The sequence below is a fragment of the Thalassophryne amazonica genome, chromosome 4 (assembly GCF_902500255.1).
Source record: "Thalassophryne amazonica chromosome 4, fThaAma1.1, whole genome shotgun sequence".
NCBI lineage: Eukaryota > Metazoa > Chordata > Actinopteri > Batrachoidiformes > Batrachoididae > Thalassophryne > Thalassophryne amazonica.
This window is the reverse complement of record NC_047106.1, coordinates 68,535,350-68,555,834: the sequence shown is the minus strand read 5'-3', so window position 1 is coordinate 68,555,834 and position 20,485 is coordinate 68,535,350. Positions and strand designations below refer to the sequence as shown.

The 20,485-nt window shown below is 42.3% G+C and overlaps 1 protein-coding gene across 1 annotated transcript in view; it reads right to left on the bottom strand.

Moving 5' to 3' along the window:
• Window positions 1-1,278: 1,278 nt before the first annotated feature.
• The window catches only part of sgcg (sarcoglycan, gamma), a 62,848-nt gene continuing 43,641 nt past the window's right edge, over window positions 1,279-20,485 (bottom strand). The window contains exons 6-8 of the mRNA XM_034168061.1: window positions 16,339-16,411; window positions 14,629-14,752; window positions 1,279-2,689 (exon numbers count right to left, since the gene is read on the bottom strand). Coding sequence (XP_034023952.1) covers window positions 2,522-2,689; window positions 14,629-14,752; window positions 16,339-16,411 — 365 coding nt within the window. The 3' untranslated portion in view covers window positions 1,279-2,521. The remainder of the gene's footprint in view (window positions 2,690-14,628; window positions 14,753-16,338; window positions 16,412-20,485) is intronic.

The window sequence follows — 20,485 nt, the reverse complement described above, 5'->3', positions numbered from 1 at the left end:
GCGCGCTCAGACGCTGTGGGCGGTCTTTAAACCGGCTGGAGCACTCCTTAATCTGTGTAATCCCCATAAAATTGAGGTGGTTTTGTCCCGCGCCATGAACGGCACAGTGGCGCATTCGTCTGCTTTTCTTCCCATGAAAAAAACTCCTTTAACAGTGGAATGTGCCGAAAAAGTGCTGATGTCCACACCTTTTTCCTTTTTTTGTGGAAGTCAGACAACGTCCCGGATCAACAAAGCCTTCACGTTGGAAATGATCTGGTTGATTCAGCCTGTCAATCGGCGCTTGGAGCGCGGCGCGCTCTCAGCAGTTGTGGGCCGTCCTTAAAGCGGCAGTAACACTCCTTAATCTGTGTAATCCCCACAAAATCGTCCCTGAAAGCCATATTAATTTTCCGAACAGTGTCCACCTGGAGGTCTCTCACAGTTTCTGGGAAAAAAATCGATGCAGCAAAGCTCCAAATCGTTCAGACATTTATTTGCAATAAAAAAAAACGACGAGAGGGGTGGACCACTGCTCACACAAAGCCTGCTCACAGGCGAATGACGCAACCGACAGGCGTGAAAAAACTCACGCATGCGCACGAAGGTTCAAGCTTGGCTGATGCAATCACACATGATTCAAATCCATATGGTTTTTGCAAAAAATAAAAAGGTCACATAGTTTTCTAACAGACCTCGTATACATGCCTTTTTCCTGAATTTTTGGGTTCAAGTAGGAAATGTACCACAAGCCCTGAAATGCTCACTTCACCTGCTAGATGGTGACAAAAGCTGCTCAAATGTGTGGCAAGGTCTCGACTAATTTTTCATTTGAGAAGTTAAATTTTGTTGAAATTAAGATGGGTTGACAACCAAAAATAAACTCAGTAGTGCCCCTTGCCCTTATGGGCAATTTACTCGTTTTTAACTCAAGTTTCACATTAAAAGGTGATACACATGATTCATGTTCTGTGATGAAAAAAAATGAAATGTAGCACTTTACTCGTGTGACAGCAAAACACCTTCTTACAAATCAGGTTCATAGTCTAAAAATTACAGCACTTTTGCAGTCTGGGAGAGTAAAAGGTATTGGAAAACTGCCTGTTGTTGCAGCTGTTACTCCGTCATTATTTAATAGGCAAGGGATCAGATAAAATGTCAAAATGTTATCCAGATCAGAAATGTTTGGAACCTTTGTTGCTTTAATAGTTTTTGTTCTAAGAGTTCATCTTGAAATGAGATCAGTCTTCAAAAGAAATAAGCATTTGCGGGGCAAAATTGATGACTTTGTCAGACACATCATAGAAGAATATCTGTTTATTCAACATACAAAATTAATAAATACACATTATCAAAATATATCAGAGCACAGTCAACTGCAAATTAGTTATATGCCACTCTCACATACACACGCTGCTACAGCTGACCCCACAAGGCCAAGGCAGGTTTCTTTCACAAGCATAAAATGACAGTTTAATCTCACAAACATGGTAAAATGTTGCCCTTTTCTGGCATGGTGATGGTGCAATAAGTAACTTAATATTGCAATAAAGGAAATTATTCTGAAATACCACTCATGCATTTTGTGTGAGTAATAAATGTTTGACCCTCACACAACAATAAAACAAGACAATAAAGACATCCTTTCTCTTGATATCCTGATTTACAAATGCAGTGGTGTTTTTCATTTTATTGTTGGTTTTTGCTTGCTTCCTGGCAGATGTGCACAGTCTTTTAAAACTATAACCCAGCTACAGATGAGCTGGTTTTATAATTTGCACAGACTTTCTCAGAGTGAACTTAATGCATAATTACATGCTTATGCAGATCTTAAAAATAACACATGGCCAAATATTTCCAAACCATAAAAAACACACAATTAGACACGTAATATCACATTATCTAAAAGGAAACAAAATGAACATGGCTGTCCCAGTTGTATTAAAAGTTTATTTTAAAAACCCTTAAATTTCTGACTTTTGTACGACAATGACAAAATCGACGCTAAATCCCCTCCACCGCTCCAAAACACAAAAAAGCATGCTTTAAAATTTTTTTAAAAATACTACACACAAAGGGCTTGAAGAGCAAAACTAAACCATAAAGAATGTTCTCATTTGCTTTCTTTTTGCATTTGTTGGTCAATCCAAGCCCTCAATATGTGAATTTAATTTATTGCACCACAAAGTAATATTGCATAGGATGTAAGCTGTGAACCAGCTCCTCATTGCCCAGCCAGGATATGGTGAATGTATTAAAAAAAAAAAAAAAACCTGTGACCCTGTGTTCCAGGTTGGAACCTCCTACACTTTGCAGAATGCCAATTAATCTAAAGGGTGAGAAAGTCTCAACTGCAACAAAGCTGATGCATTTCAAAACTTCCCTTGCGCAGAACCCAGCAGACGTGCCAGTAGGATTTTACATTTTTTTAAATCCTATATAATACATAGTTTTCAAGAAACATAAAACAAATAAAGAGTTGTGCTTGCTGCCTCTCAGAAAACCTTCTGAGTGATGGAAAAATCGATGACCTTGTCAGAGTCTAACACTCTTGGTTCTCGCTGCAAGTGGAAGTGACTCCAGCTCTGGATAGGAAGAGCTTTCCACTGGGACAAACGCAAACCTCGTAGAGACCCTGAGCGTTTCCAGGAACTCCTCCCTCGCTCAGAGGTAAGCTCGGCATGCGCACCGTCTCAGCATCCAGCACTAGCTGCGCATCAAACAGCATGGAAAGGATGTTAGAGAGAAAGACTGAATTAATACCGGCATATCGCTTGTCTTCATACTTTCCACTTCAGCTGTTTGCATGCAACAACTCATTAGTGAGCAGCTACCCAGTGTTGTAGGGAACCTATAATTGGCGATGCAACAGACAAAAACTGCACAGTTTGTTGAACCACAGCTACAGCAGGCTGTGACTCAGCTGTCTTGGTGGCTTGCTTCACTAGTTTCTTTCTTGCACAATCACTCACTAGTTTCTTTCTTGCACAATCACTCAGTTTTGACAACTGCCTACTCTGTAGTGATTTACCACACAGTACCATACTGTTTATATTTCCTAATGGTTGATGTAAATGAAGTTCAAGATATATTGAATTGACTCGGAAATGTTAATGTGTCCGTCACCTGACATCTCAAAATAAAACTTGCTAGAAAAATTATGATTTGTATTGACAGTAATACTATTTAGTCAGTTTAATTACTTACTGCCCCTAAAAATGGAAGGACTATTTATGCAAATGGTTGAAATACCTGAATCATTTGTATCAAACTGATTCCAGAAAGGGCCATTTACTCGTAGGGTGTCAGTTTTCCTACGAGAAGCGACTTTAGTTTTGAGCCCAACCTTGAAAAAGTAGGACATGGTTCTCCATCTTCTCAATCGCCCCTGACAGCAACAACCAAGTCCTACAGGTAATTTCATTGATGAACTCCTCACATCTGTTCAAAGTGATGTAAATCACTGAATCACTTAGTGAAGTGGGTGGTTGCAAAGAAAACCTGCACCATCTTAGCCCTTTCTGGAATCATTTCAACACCTATGTCTTAAATAGTTAATGCAATATTTTTGTAAAACCCTTTGAATTAAAGCCAACAATCTACACTACAAGTACATCTTGATCACTTCATTTCAACTCTATGGTGGTGATATACAGAGAAAAATTACTAGAATGTTGTCACTGTCCAAATACATATGGACCTGAGTGTATAATGTTGAATGATGATATTCCTTTGCACTCCAACCTTGCTGACAGTTATCCATGGCGAGATTTGTACAGATTATCACATATAAGGTCCTATCATACAGCGTAGCACTGAAATTTCCAATCCACATCGTCAATACCAATGAGCGCCCTGACCTCGTAATGTGGTCAGATGCAAGCAAGCGAGTGCACCTCGTGGAACTCACCGTCCTATGGGAGGAGAATATGTAAAATGCATACGAACAGAAAAAAGCCTTTCGTATGCGTTATGAATCACTACAGGCATCGTGGGCTGACTGTGAAGACAAAGGCTGGGCATGTCACGTCCTACCAATTGAAACTGGCTGCCACCGCTTTATAGGGCGGTCCACAATCTCTCTTATATCTCAGCTAGGCCTCAACAACAGCAACATGCGAGGCCCACCCAAACGTCTCGTCTGAACACTCCTCAAACTGGATCTGGTCTAAACCTTGGAATATCACCAAATAATGCCCCTACTCCCACTTGCCGAATTTAGCAATTATATCCCTGCAACCCCGCAGACCTGTTGACGCAGTCCACAGACAATCTCCAGTCGCTTCATGCTGCTGGTGGCACCAGGGATGGCAGTACCACCAGTAGCCACCGAAACTGTGCAATCATGCCTCGGGATGGGTATCAAGAACCGGTTCCATTTGGGTATCGTTAAGAAATGATTCGATCCAACGACATCAATAAGCTTTGTGCTTAACGATTCTGTTATCGGTCCTTCAGAGTGGCCATTGTTTTGGGGGGTGTTTGTCAGGAAAATTATAATTTCTCTACATTGATTACAGACCCTGCAGCGGGTCCGTAATCAACTTTTTTTTTTTACCTTGAACCAATCGAAGCAGTGGTTCACAGATTGAAGCAATGCTTCGATCTATTGCTTCATTTATTCTTTATTCTTTCTTTCCGGGATCTGGCAGATCCCGGGCAGTCGGGAAAGCAGGCTGACTGGGTGACTGTGAGGAGGAAGCGTAGCCCTAAACAGAAGCCCCGTGTACACCGTCAACCCGTTCACATCTCTAACCGTTTTTCCCCACTCGACGATACACTCGCCGAGGATCAAACTCTGGTTATTGGCGACTCTGTTTTGAGAAATGTGAAGTTAGCGACACCAGCAGCCATTGTCAATTGTCTTCCGGGGGCCAGAGCAGGCGACATCGAAGGACATTTGAAATTGCTGGCTAAGGCTAAGCGTAAATTTGGTAAGATTGTAATTCACGTCGGCAGTAATGACACTCGGTTACGCCAATCGGAGGTCACTAAAATTAACATTAAATCGGTGTGTAACTTTGCAAAAACAATGTCGGACTCTGTTGTTTTCTCTGGTCCCCTCCCCAATCAGACCGGGAGTGACATGTTTAGCCGCATGTTCTCCTTGAATTGCTGGCTGTCTGAGTGGTGTCCAAAAAATGAGGTGGGCTTCATAGATAATTGGCAAAGCTTCTGGGGAAAACCTGGTCTTGTTAGGAGAGACGGCATCCATCCCACTTTGGATGGAGCAGCTCTCATTTCTAGAAATCTGGCCAATTTTCTTGGATCCTCCAAACTGTGACTGTCCAGCGTTGGGACCAGGAGGCAGAGCTGTGGTCTTACACACCTCTCTGCAGCTTCTCTCCCCCTGCCGTCTCCTTGTTGCCCCGTCCCCGTGGAGACGGTGCCTGCTCCCAGACCACCAATAACCAGCAAAAATCTAAATTCAAAAAGAAAAAATAATATAGCACCTTCAACTGCACCACAGACTAAAACAGTTAAATGTGGTCTATTAAACATTAGGTCTCTCTCTTCTAAGTCCCTGTTGGTAAATGATATAATAATTGATCAACGTATTGATTTATTCTGCCTAACAGAAACCTGGTTACAGCAGGATGAATATGTTAGTTTAAATGAGTCAACACCCCCGAGTCACACTAACTGTCAGAATGCTCGTAGCACGGGCCGGGGCGGAGGATTAGCAGCAATCTTCCATTTCAGCTTATTAATTAATCAAAAACCCAGAAAGAGCTTTAATTCATTTGAAAGCTTGTCTCTTAGTCTTGTCCATCCAAATTGGAAGTCTCAAAAACCAGTTTTATTTGTTATTATCTATCGTCCACCTGGTCGTTACTGTGAGTTTCTCTGTGAATTTTCAGACCTTTTGTCTGACTTAGTGCTTAGCTCAGATAAGATAATTATAGTGGGTGATTTTAACATCCACACAGATGCTGAGAATGACAGCCTCAACACAGCATTTAATCTATTATTAGACTCTATTGGCTTTGCTCAAAAAGTAAATGAGTCCACCCACCACTTTAATCATATCTTAGATCTTGTTCTGACTTATGGTATGGAAATAGAAGACTTAACAGTATTCCCTGAAAACTCCCTTCTGTCTGATCATTTTTTAATAACATTTACATTTACCCTGATGGACTACCCTGCAGTGGGGAATAAGTTTCATTACACTAGAAGTCTTTCAGAAAGCGCTGTAACTAGGTTTAAGGATATGATTCCTTCTTTATGTTCTCTAATGTCATATACCAACACAGAGCAGAGTAGCTACCTAAACTCTGTAAGGGAGTTAGAGTATCTCGTCAATAGTTTTACATCCTCATTGAAGACAACCTTGGATGCTGTAGCTCCTCTGAAAAAGAGAGCTTTAAATCAGAAGTGTCTGACTCCGTGGTATAACTCACAAACTCGTAGCTTAAAGCAGATAACCCGTAAGTTGGAGAGGAAATGGCGTCTCACTAATTTAGAAGATCTTCACTTAGCCTGGAAAAAGAGTTTGTTGCTCTATAAAAAAGCCCTCCGTAAAGCTAGGACATCTTTCTACTCATCACTAATTGAAGAAAATAAGAACAACCCCAGGTTTCTTTTCAGCACTGTAGCCAGGCTGACAAAGAGTCAGAGCTCTATTGAGCTGAGTATTCCATTAACTTTAACTAGTAATGACTTCATGACTTTCTTTGCTAACAAAATTTTGACTATTAGAGAAAAAATTACTCATAACCATCCCAAAGATGTATCGTTATCTTTGGCTGCTTTCAGTGATGCCGGTATTTGGTTAGACTCTTTCTCTCCGATTGTTCTGTCTGAGTTATTTTCATTAGTTACTTCATCCAAACCATCAACATGTTTATTAGACCCCATTCCTGCCAGGCTGCTCAAGGAAGTCCTACCATTATTCAATGCTTCAATCTTAAATATGATCAATCTATCTTTGTTAGTTGGTTATGTACCACAGGCCTTTAAGGTGGCAGTAATTAAACCATTACTTAAAAAGCCATCACTTGACCCAGCTATCTTAGCTAATTATAGGCCAATCTCCAACCTTCCTTTTCTCTCAAAGATTCTTGAGAGGGTAGTTGTAAAACAGCTAACTGATCACCTGCAGAGGAATGGTCTATTTGAAGAGTTTGTCAGGTTTTAGAATTCATCATAGTACAGAAACAGCATTAGTGAAGGTTACAAATGATCTTCTTATGGCTTCGGACAGTGGACTTATCTCTGTGCTTGTTTTGTTGGACCTCAGTGCTGCTTTTGATACTGTTGACCATAAAATTTTATTACAGAGATTAGAGCATGTCATAGGTATTAAAGGCACTGCGCTGCGGTGGTTTGAATCATATTTGTCTAATAGATTACAGTTTGTTCATGTAAATGGGGAATCTTCTTCACAGACTAAAGTTAATTATGGAGTTCCACAAGGTTCTGTGCTAGGACCAATTTTATTCACTTTATACATGCTTCCCTTAGGCAGTATTATTAGACGGTATTGCTTAAATTTTCATTGTTACGCAGATGATACCCAGCTTTATCTATCCATGAAGCCAGAGGATACACACCAATTAGCTAAACTGCAGGATTGTCTTACAGACATAAAGACATGGATGACCTCTAATTTCCTGCTTTTAAACTCAGATAAAACTGAAGTTATTGTACTTGGCCCCACAAATCTTAGAAGCATGGTGTCTAACCAGATTGTTACTCTGGATGGCATTTCCCTGATCTCTAGTAATACTGTGAGAAATCTTGGAGTCATTTTTGATCAGGATATGTCATTCAAAGCGCATATTAAACAAATATGTAGGACTGCCTTTTTGCATTTATGCAATATCTCTAAAATCAGAAAGGTCTTGTCTCAGAGTGATGCTGAAAAATTAATTCATGCATTTATTTCCTCTAGGCTGGACTATTGTAATTCATTATTATCAGGTTGTCCTAAAAGTTCCCTAAAAAGCCTTCAGTTGGTTCAGAATGCTGCAGCTAGAGTACTGATGGGGACTAGCAGGAGAGAGCATATCTCACCCGTGTTGGCCTCTCTTCATTGGCTTCCTGTTAATTCTAGAATAGAATTTAAAATTCTTCTTCTTACTTATAAGGTTTTGAATAATCAGGTCCCATCTTATCTTAGGGACCTCGTAGTACCATATTACCCCATTAGAGCGCTTCGCTCTCAGACTGCAGGCTTACTTGTAGTTCCTAGGGTTTGTAAGAGTAGAATGGGAGGCAGAGCCTTCAGCTTTCAGGCTCCTCTCCTGTGGAACCAGCTCCCAATTCAGATCAGGGAGACAGATACCCTCTCTACTTTTAAGATTAGGCTTAAAACTTTCCTTTTCGCTAAGGCTTATAGTTAGGGCTGGATTAGGTGACCCTGGACCATCCCTTGGTTATGCTGCTTTAGACGTAGACTGTGGGGGGGTTCCCATGATGCACTGTTTCTTTCTCTTTTTGCTCCATATGCATCACTCTGCATTTAATCATTAGTGACCGATCTCTGCCCCCCTTCACAGCATGTCTTTTTCCTGGTTCTTTCCCTCAGCCCCAACCAGTCTCAGCAGAAGACTGCCCCTCCCTGAGCCTGGTTCTGCTGGAGGTTTCTTCCTGTTAAAAGGGAGTTTTTCCTTCCCACTGTAGCCAAGTGCTTGCTCATAGGGGGTCGTTTTGACCGTTGGGGTTTTTCATAATTATTGTATGGCCTTGCCTTACAATATAGAGCGCCTTGGGGCAACTGTTTGTGTGATTTGGCGCTATATAAGAAAAAAAGTTGAAGTTGAAGTTGAGTTGGTTTCTTTCGCTTTATTTTCCCCCGCTAAAACCCTAAAGAGCATATGTCTGTGAGTATTATTTACCTTTTCTATGTTAAACCGACCTGTTATGGTCTTCTGAAACAGATGATAGATGTATTTTATAACTTAAAAACAGGAGCAATGCTAACACGTTAGCATGTCTATGGCATTTTCAGTGTTAAAAGTTAGCATTAAGCTGTTGCAGCTGTCATCACGTTCGGGTGCATTTGTTTTCAAATTGTAATGTTTCTTAAATTTATTTTTGTTTATATATTAATAAGATATATATATAAGATATAAGAGACAAAAAGAACCTGAATAGAAACACAACAGAAAATATAAAAGCAACTAACAATGAACATACATAAATAAATAAATAAATACATACATACAGAAATAAATGTGTTTCCTGTGAACACCTAGTGACTCTCACACCTCCATTCCATCCCTGTCTTATTTAAGTTTAATGACAGTTTGTTTCGGTCAAACCATATTTTCAATTTGTTAATTTCTTCAGTGATTTCCTCCAGAACTATCTGCCAAACTAGAAAACTGCTGCATCCTAGTAAGAGCAGAATACTACTGGAATGAATTTGAATAAGGAAAGTTGTTTTGTTTTGTTTTTTCTCTCACCTAAATGGATGCTGCACTCACTCCAGTTTATCATCTGGAATAGTCCCAGATTGCATTTCAGAGCTTCTACAATTGAAACATTTCCGTGCGGGTGGTGTTGGGGGGTAATTTTGAGTTTCAGCTTTTTTTGTTTTTCACCGCTTTCATCCTTGAATGTGTCAATCGTGAGTCACTTTTGTGTGGATTAAAGTTACTAACTCGGACTCCTGTCTTGTTGTGAGAAAGAAACGAGAATCGTCCTCCGTTCTGTTCACACAGCTCCAAACGTTGCGCGGCTCTCTGCCGAGTCAAGTTAGAATGATAGAATCCAGTCTGAATTAATAACTTCAAAGTTAAACACCGTTTTGTTTATTTTTATTTATGTCCAGAGATCAAGGATACAGTGACCAATTTCATATTTATTTACTTTAAGACTCAATGAAATACATAGAAAACCTGTAAAGTCTACTTTTAGTACAAAATTCACGAGGTATCGATAAGGGAATCGATAAGGAATCGGATCAATAAGCAGAATCGATAATGGCATCGATATCGATAAAATCTTATCAATACCCAAACCTTAATCATGCCCAGTTGGCGGTGTTGTGTGTTGGGGGGTGTGGCTGGAGGTTTTGGTGTTGTTTTCTTTTCTTTGCTCCTCAGGTGGCATGGAAGCTGATTTGTCTGTGGAAAAAAGGTGCTGGCTGAAGAATCCTCACCCTCGTCAATATCATGTGAGGCACCTGGGACTGGTGCTCACGTGCAGCCCTAAAGACTTTCAGCTGTAGCAGATAATTGGATGGCGTTCTGCTTTTAAGGCATGTGTGAATCAAGCAGAACTGCCGGGAACTCGACCTTGTGATGTTCGTTTGTGAGACGCTGAGGACCGCACCTGGGTTTGACACATTAAGCCTGTGAAGCAAGGAAGGGTGAGGACACATGCTGTCAGCACACAGTAAAGGTAATTAACTGTTGGACTAATTGTAGATAGTAACTTGATGTTTTGCTACATAGTATACGTGAAATTGTGATGAGAATGGTGTGGCTTGCTTCTCACTGCTGTGGCGTGCAGGATAAGTGATCCTCCACTTATTGTGAGAAGCTGCTCATGTGCATAAAGATAAAAAGTACAGACCTTGATGTGTTGCTGATAGCATGTGTTTTGTGAAAGAAATTGCTATAACTGCTAACGTACCTCACATCTTCTGTGCTTCAACAGAGAGTCAGTTTGTCGTGTCCACCTGGGGGGTGTCTGTTTGATGGTAGTGAGTCCAGGAGCACCGGACTTCTCTCCCCATGAACACTGGAGAGCGTGCCAGCAGTCACTCCTCTTGAAGGACATTGGGTTGGGGTTTTTTGTATAATTTATTTAGGCACAGGTGAAAATAAATTGTTTTTTGTTGAAGGAACCGCTTTCTGGTTATTTTTAGTGCTGGGTCCTGTCTGACGCAGGTTCGCTCCTCAATCTGCGTCGACACATAACAGTAGTTCCCGGCCATTCCATAATGGACCCAGCGGCAGAGGCGGTTCCTTTTGCCGAGAAAGTCCAAGAACACTTGGAGAAAATATGGGAGCAATTATAGCATCTCGCAAATCACATTAAACAAACAGACGCCCGTGTTACGGAGCTTGCAGCGCAAGTCGTTCCTCTTCCTGCTGCGTCAGCTGTGGCATCAGCGATACCGGGGCAGATAACTCCGTCACCCAGGGATTCGGTGTTCGAACCGATTATCTGTCATCGGGAGCCTTATGCGGGAGATGTCGAGGCTTGTGCTTCGTTTTTGATGCAATGTTCTCTGGTTTTTGCTCAGCGACCGGCTTCCTTCTCTTCTGATGGGAGCCGTGTTTCATATGTGACAAATTTGCTCCGAGGTGACGCCTTAGCTTGGGTCACAGCGTTGTGGAGTAACGACTTGCCATTGTTAGGGTCCTTTAAGGGTTTCTCCCGGGAGTTCCGACTGGTTTTTGATCATCCGGTGAAAACGAATACCGTTGCTCAACGGTTACTGAATCTTAGGCAGGGGAGGCGGAGTGCGGCAGAGTATTCCGTGGACTTTTGGATTTTTTCTGCCCGGTCAGGTTGGAATGCCGCAGCTTTGCGGGGCGTGTTTGTGGACGGGTTAAATGAGTCATTAAAGGACGAGCTGGCGGTCCGTGACGAACCAAACGATTTAGATGAGCTAATATCGTTGGTAATTCGTCAGGATGATCGGATGAGGGAGCGTGGACGCGAGAGAGGACGCCCATCAGAGTGGGGTTTTTCGTCTCAGGGCTTTCCCCGACACAGGTCTGGGCCGCCTCTTCTTCGCCCCACTGAGGCTCCCCCGACGGGACCTCTGGCTCCTCCTGTCGACGAGCCCATGCAGCTTGGTCGAGCAGAGATTTCTGTATTGCCCCGACTATTAGACGTCAAAAAGAATAATGGTGACGTGACTCCAAGTGTTCTGGGACCGGCAATATAATACACATATATACAAAAAAGAAAAAAAAAAAAAAACAACCCCGGGGGATGGTAAAACGACTCTAAACCCCGTTACCCTCCCCGGCACCCCGAATGACCCTAGGTCCCACCCAGAGCCCTTCGGCGGCTCAATAGCAGCGAACCGCTCACAATACTAAGCCGGAGAAGGGAACAGGAAAAAACTAGCCCGGCTCCAACCCCAAGGCGCAGCGGAGAACCGGAAAAACGTCCGGTGCCTCAACTCGACCATACCCCAGTAATTGTTTTTTTTTTTTTCTTCTTCTCTCTTTTTTTTTTCTATTTTTGGTTGGTGATTTGTAGGTTTGTCTGGAGGGGGAGGAGTGGCTGTTCGGCGGTTGGATGTCCGCCTGGACTCTTGTCCTTATTGCTTTTTTATGTGTTTTTAGGTATTTTCTGTTTGGGCTTGTTGGGTCGTTTTCTTTTGTTGTTTTTTATTTCTCTACATTCCTAACCCCGGCCTCACTTGCCCCAAGACCGTTTGTCTTGTGGGTGGTGGGGTGGTGCAGGTTGGTCACTGAGTATTCTCAGAAGACCTCTGCACCTGGGGGGGGGGGGGGTGTTAGAGGCGTTTTTTTTTGTTTTGGTTAGGGCCCGGTTCCACTCCAGCCTCGGCGTGCCTTTGTACCGTTTGTCATTGGTGTTGCCGGGGTATGGTGCGGCGGGGACTTACCTCAGTCGGAGGGGTGGCCCGATCTGTTGCCGTTTGCCATTTCGGTGGTTCCACCCCTCCCGAGGGGCTGGGGTATGGTCGAGTTGAGGCACCGGACGTTTTTCCGGTTCTCCGCTGCGCCTTGGGGTTGGAGCCGGGCTAGTTTTTTCCTGTTCCCTTCTCCGGCTTAGTATTGCGAGTGGTTCGCTGCTATTGAGCCGCCGAAGGGCTCTGGGTGGAACCTAGGGTCATTCGGGGTGCCGGGGAGGGTAACGGGGTTTAGAGTCGTTTTACCATCCCCCGGGTTGTTTTTGGTAGTCCTCCGGGGGTTGATTTTTGCTTTTGTTTTGTTTCCTTCCGGGTTCCGCCTCCAGGGTTGATGGGACGGTCCTCTGGGGGGGAATTGGCTTGGGGCTAACTGGCCGAGTGTGCCTGGGTCTGGGGTTCCGGGGTTGTGGGGGGGGGCGCCTCCTGGGGTTGATGGTACGGTCCCCTGGGGGGCGCCGTTTTACTCTATGTACACCTGGGGACCTGTGTGGGATCTTGGTTCTGGCTGTTCCTCCTGGAACAGGCGATGAAGGCCTTCTGGGGGGGGTTGGTCTTTGCAGGTCATTCTGGGAGGGTTGTTTGTTATTTTTCTTTCGTGTATTTCTGTTTATATTGTGTTTGTGGGACTATGTTGGGTTTTGGTGTTTGGGATGATTTTTTTTTCTTCCCGGGGTTTGATGGGATGGTCCCCTGGGGAGGTTGTTGGGTGGGTTTTGTGTTTTTTTTGTGTGTTGGATTGTTGGGGTTTGTTTTGGGGCTTTTGTTGACTCCAGCCGGCCTTCCAGCTGCGGTGCCTGTCCTGTTGTCTGTGGTGGACCTCGGGAGCGTGGTGCTGTCTGCTTCCTGGTATGGACCCCGGAGAGAGGTGCTGTTCTCGGTCCTGGTCTGGTCGGTCGCCGGGGGGCTTCCCGTTGATGGGGGGGTACTGTTGTGTGTTGGGGGGTGTGGCTGGAGGTTTTGGTGTTGTTTTCTTTTCTTTGCTCCTCAGGTGGCATGGAAGCTGATTTGTCTGTGGAAAAAAAGGTGCTGGCTGAAGAATCCTCACCCTCGTCAATATCATGTGAGGCACCTGGGACTGGTGCTCACGTGCAGCCCTAAAGACTTTCAGCTGTAGCGGATAATTGGATGGCGTTCTGCTTTTAAGGCATGTGTGAATCAAGCAGAACTGCCGGGAACTCGACCTTGTGATGTTCGTTTGTGAGACGCTGAGGACCGCACCTGGGTTTGACACATTAAGCCTGTGAAGCAAGGAAGGGTGAGGACACATGCTGGCAGCACACAGTAAAGGTAATTAACTGTTGGACTAATTGTAGATAGTAACTTGATGTTTTGCTACATAGTATACGTGAAATTGTGATGAGAATGGTGTGGCTTGCATCTCACTGCTGTGGCGTGCAGGATAAGTGATCCTCCACTTATTGTGAGAAGCTGCTCATGTGCATAAAGATAAAAAGTACAGACCTTGATGTGTTGCTGATAGCATGTGTTTTGTGAAAGAAATTGCTATAACTGCTAACGTACCTCACATCTTCTGTGCTTCAACAGAGAGTCAGTTTGTCGTGTCCACCTGGGGGGTGTCTGTTTGATGGTAGTGAGTCCAGGAGCACCGGACGTCTCTCCCCATGAACACTGGAGAGCGTGCCAGCAGTCACTCCTCTTGAAGGACATTGGGTTGGGGTTTTTTGTATAATTTATTTAGGCACAGGTGAAAAATAAATTGTTTTTTGTTGAAGGAACCGCTTTCTGGTTATTTTTAGTGCTGGGTCCTGTCTGACGCAGGTTCGCTCCTCAATCTGCGTCGACACATAACAGGCGGGTGATGATGGGGGTGTCTTGCAGCGCAAGTTGTATGATCTTCTCTCGGGTCCTATCATACACCCGCCACAAAGTGCAGTGCAAGTGTCATGGCTAATTTCCAACAATGCAGTTTTGCTGCCGTTAAAGCGCTTGTCTGAAGACGCACACAGACACGACTGTTTGCAGTAGTGTAAAGTAACATACCACTGAGACGCACACATTCCAGAGGTAAATAAACTTAGAAAACAAATGTAAACTGCAGGAATAGCAGAGAGTCTCACCAGTCCAACGCTGGAGCGCAGAATAATGTCCATGTTGGAGGCAGCTTCAGTGTTACCAGCCAGTGCTTTGATATGAACTCCTCTTGGTGCATCCATGGAGAGCGAGCGAGTGGGAGACTCCAACCTAAAGCAAAACATCGCAGCATTATGTCAGTACTAGCGCAATCCCCGGTGATAAAGCCACTCTAATCCTGCCACAACTCCTCAAAATAAAAACACATATTTTGTAAATTTATTAAAGTGCATGAATGAAATATAAAAAAAATCTCACAAATAGTAAGTTTTTTTTCATAGCATTTTTGAAATAAGAGTTGATTTTTTTTTTTCAATTTATTTTCATTTATATGAGGGCTGTCAATAAAGTATAGGTCCTTTTTATTCAGCTTAATTTTTTGAACCGTGTCCACTTCGATGTGCCTCACAGGTTTAGAAAAAATTTTGATCAAACAAAGCGCCAGTCTCTCAGCAACTTCTCAGACAAAGGAATTCCGACGAGGGGCTGGAGGACTCCTCCCACAAGGAGTGCTCACAGGTGAATGACGTCACCGACAGGCGTGGAAAAACTCACGCATGCGCACGAGGGCTCATGTATGTCTGACGTAAAAACATATGAATGAAATCCATATAGTTTTTGAAAAAAATAAAAAGGACCTATACTTTATTGACAGACCTCGTGTAGTGCCAAATCACAACAGAGTTGCCTCAAAGCACTTCACACAGGTAAGGTCTAACCTGACCAACCCCCAGAGCAACAGTGGTAAGGAAAAACTCCCTCTGAGGAAGAAACCTCAAGCAAACCAGACTCAAAGGGGTGACCCTCTGCTTGGGCCATGCTACAAACATAAATTACAGAACAACTCACAGAACAATTCACGAACGAATATACAAGAAATGCTATTGGCGCACAGGACAGGAGGATCGCCAACACGAATACAACTCCCATCTCTGGATGGGACTGCACCTTAAACAGAGAGAAAAAACAGAATCAGGCATCAGAAAGACAAAAAATACTGTATAAATTGCCAGCATTAAACAAGAAAAACAGAAGAAATACTAAGGTGATCGCCGGCCACTAACCCTAAACTTCACTAAAAGACCCAGAATTTAGGTAAAGTTGAGGCCGCAGCCCGCTCCAATTACTAATAAATGAATTAAAAGAGTAAAAAGCGTAAAACAAAACTGTACCAGTATGCTAGCCATATGAAAGAGAAAATAAGTGCATCTTAAGTCTGGACTTGAATATCTCCACAGCATCTGACTGTTTATTGACGCAGGGAGATCATTCCACAGAACAGGGGCACGATAAGAGAAAGCTCTGTGACCCGCAGACTTCTTATTCACCTTAGAGACACAAAGTAGTCGACACAAAGTAGTCGACTACTAGTCAACTAGTAGTAGTTGATAAATAAAATATAATTTATTATGATCACAGCCAATAAATTTGGCTATAATCTGTTGAATCATTAGTCTTTCCTTAGAGCAATTATTGGGAAGATATTGAAAATGATTCCAAGGTCCTTCTAAGTTATATATACAATTGGTAAAAGCTGTCATTGTGTTCTGTTGGCTGAGGACCTGAGCACATTTTTACATTTTTTTAGCAGTATAGTAAAATTCTAGCATTGATACCTTTGACCTGGACAATATTTATAATAACCAGTCTCGTGTTGTTAAATAATATGAGCCACAGGAACCAGCTCAGATGCTCACCTCAGGTCCTTCAAAGGTTCAGACTTCAGCAGCGGAACTTCCACTGAGTGCTGGAACAGCGCCCCCTCTGGCCCTGATGTAAAGAAATATGCACGTAAGAAACAAGAGGAATATTCTGTTGCTTCCAGTCCCACAGTGTGCTGATCGTCCAGTCCCACAGTGTACTAATCGTCTAGTCTCAGTGCTTTTTAAATCACATTGAGGCAGTGATGCTGGTGTATGCTGGTTGAAGGCAAGCACGTATGAACTAAATATAGCGTCCGCTGCTGTGGATGTATCAGCTGTACATGGCCTGAGAGACTTTCCAGGCAGTAGAGCTGAGTTTGAATTTCGTGGAATGTGTTTTTTTTTTTTTTTTTTTTTTTTTTTTTGACAATCGGGAATCCCCCTATTTGATGATGTAGTTGAAATCCCCCACTGCAACCTCATTTTCAAACGGCATTCCTGTGATGAGTAGAAGTTAGGAGCTTGTGATTGAAAAATTGCTTTGAAAAAGTCAAAGAAATTTGCCTTGAAGGCGCGTAAGATCAGCTTTCAAATCATATAGAACATTTAATTCATGTAATTGCATACCTTTCTGCAAAGTTTGGTGATGATCGAAGCCTTCGCATGCATATTTTTATTATCTGCAAAACCGATGTCGAGTCGGCAAGACAGTGGACATGGCAAAAATTGACTGTTTTTTTTTTATTATTTTTTTTTACCTTGGATAATACTGTCAGCAAACTGTGTTTAACCACCTTAGTGGTTAAGGTGTTGGGCTTGAGACCAAAAGATCACAGTGGAGTTCTGAAAGCGGAGGTCGGTCTTGAAGTCCTGAGCGATTTCTCTCACCAGGCGCTGGAAGGGCAGCTTGCGGATCAACAACACGGTGGATTTCTGATAACTGCAGATCTCTCTGAGCGCCACAGTGCAGGGCCTGTAATGATGAAGCTACTTCACACCGACAGTAGCTGGAGCGCTCTTCTGGGCGGCTTTGGTAACCAGCTGTTTCCTCTGAGCTTTTCATCTGGTGGATTTATGGGTGATCTGCTTGGTTCTGGCCATATTAACACTTCCTTCAGAACTGCTCTGCCTATTCTGCTGAGCCAGGTCTCTACGTCGCTTAGAAAGCTCGTAACACTCCACTACTTGATGCACAATAACTGCTGGCAGCCTGTAAAATGAGCAGCCTGCCTCATTTTTATCACTTCTGTTTGAACAACTGACAACAGCACAAAAGTTGACAATTGTTGAAGCTTCTACAATTGTTCGCCAAATGCACGTAGCGTATCACAGCGGCCACCGCGTTGTAATCCAAAATGGCTGCGGGTCGCAAAAATCACGTGAGCGATATGTCATATGAAAACTCTATACAGTCCATCCATTCACTTATTACTCAGATTGGACATAGATTATCCTCCACTTCTAGGGGAGGAAGCAGCATCCTGTAATCCTATTGTAATGAAGTCACTTCATTACTGGACATTTTGTAAATGTTACATACCAGCATGGGTTTAACATATACAATAGCTTTAACATGCACTTTAAATACAACACTTGCACTTTTGAACCAGATGCAATTTATTTAATGTTTACACATTACATTTAAATTTGTATTTTGTTTTCTAAGTGCTGCATGCAGCGTTAGTTATTTGATCACTTACCTACTTTGCAAAAAGAAAAAAAAAAAACCTTCTTTGCTTCCTGTGTTCAGCTAAAACAGTTCCCCCAGGCAGCACAAGCACCTTGTAACGGTTCAGGAGGGGACCAAATGATAAATTAGGACAGGGCTGTATTGCTTGTAAATGTAATTTAAAAAATATATATATTTAAGTGTGTTATTTTGGATAGAGATGTAAATATAAAGTGGTACGCCATAAAAAATAATAAGACATATTTATAAATGATGAATTTGATATGTGAATTTGATGGTACTTCACTTGCAAGAAGGCACAAATTCACATCTGTTCACGGTGTGGTTGTGTTGCTAGTAGTGGTAGCTGGTAGATTTGCATGGAGCAAAATCCTCTTTGGTTGAAAATTTACCAGTGTTTGCAACCAGCCTGCTGCTCAAGGGTCATTCCAACACCTGTATAGGGTCAAGGTCGATGGCGCTGGTGTTTATATCTGGATTCTATAGCATGAAGCAGATGAGAATCTATGACTGGTTACTTCCCCCACCAAGTCCAGTACCCATTTACAGCTGGGTGAACTGAGACAGTGCAGATTTTTTTTTTCAATTTATTTTCATTTATATAGCATCAAATCACAACAAAGTTGCCTCAAGGTGCTTCAAACAAGCAAGGTCTAACCTTACCAACAGATCACGTGACTTGTCTAAGGACACAGACAGGCAGAGAAAGTGGGAATCAAATCCAGGTCTATGTATTGTCAGGCCCACTTCATAAGTATACATTATCTGCACTTAACCAAGGATGGGTTGAAATGGCAGCAGGCTAACTAATTTTCAGAGATATTCCGAAACAAAATGGGATGGAATGTGAAATCAATCCAAAGGGATATGGGTCTACTCTTGAAGTTTCCCAACAGGTATATACCCAGAGAACCTCTAAGTGTACAGTCCAGAGCACCCTCTGATCAAAAATGATTACCGACCCATGTATTTGGTTGCTGGGGAGATCCTAGCCAAAAAGCCACCAAAGGCAGAATGAAGTCAACTGTCATCAATAAAGTCTTATCTTATCTAAGTGCCAACACTGCCTCCAGGTGGACAACAGAAGAAGTGACACTCCTGTTGTCCACCTGGTCACAATAATTTGTGTGACATCTGATTGTTTTGTAAATACCTGTAAAAAAAAAAAAGAAAAGAAAAGGCTGAAGCATTTCCTGCATTTTTATGTAAATAAAAAAATAAAATAAAATTATTTGCTGTCATTTTATTCAGCACAACCTCACCTGTGTGACTTTACAGTTTTTCCTTCATTCTGACATACTGTATTAACACTAAATTCACACATAGTGAACAAAAAGTTAGTTTTTTAAACACCACAAATACACTGCATTGGACTGCAGTCAAAGGTTTTTGCTGTTCTATATGATACAATTACTTTTGGTTTCCACACAATACCAATGTACCAACACAACACCTGAATAAACCTCATTTTTAGACCAACACATCCATAAGTGTAAAAATGAATGTAATTCTACTTGGAGTTTCAAGGATTTGAGTGCTGGCGAAGATGATATGGTTTTAAAAATTAATAGTTTGCATAGTTATCACATTACGAGATAACATACTACAGGGCCAGTCAAAGGTATGGACACATGTTTCCATTCAACTGAATGACCCTATGTCATAGAATCCAATGGACATTGGCCTTGTTTGAGCATTACTTCGGTGACCAAGCATTCAGCACAGTTAAAACTATTCAATGTATTAATCCTGTTAGCATCACTTTTTACCAAAATTAGAGTAGCTATAACTTCTGACCCATGTACAACATGAAATTGATCTTTATCACATTTTTGCTGTTTTTACCCCATAACTCCATAAGATTCAGTGACAGATAGTCCAGGCTATACTCATTTGGAATCTTTATGATCACACAAAGGTATGCTTGTCAACATGATTGGAGGGTTTTTAAATTTTGACCCTTGTGCAATCCTGCATGGACCCTAACCTGGCTATAGGTACCACCGTTGGATGGCTAATGTAGATATTTGTGCAGGCCTTGGTATAGTGAGCCTGGATTGTGGGTGTTGTTTGGGCACCTTAAGTGGTACAGATCAAAACTGGATTCAGGCTCATGGACTATACACAACTATTTGCAGGCACGGATGTATTGTGTTAACAGATATTACAAAAGCAACTGTTCACAATAACCCTTTATACCATGAATGTATTGGATGACACTTGGGTGAACATGGCCAATATTCAACTGTTATAAACAGCAACATTCCCAGAAGTAGGAGAGGAAATGTAGAAATGAAAACTAGTTTTATGGTTTAAAACCTTTCTCTTCAAACTTGTGTTTTTCTTGGTGCTGTAGGTTTTTAGCACTGTGCAGTTTTAAGAAATAAATTGTGTCGTAGTGTGATATAACATTCCTTTTGTAGAGAAATTATAAATAAACTAGAAGCACAGAGAGTGCAAACCTCCGCCAAGGCCATGGGGTCACTGACGCCATAACATCTACACGCCATG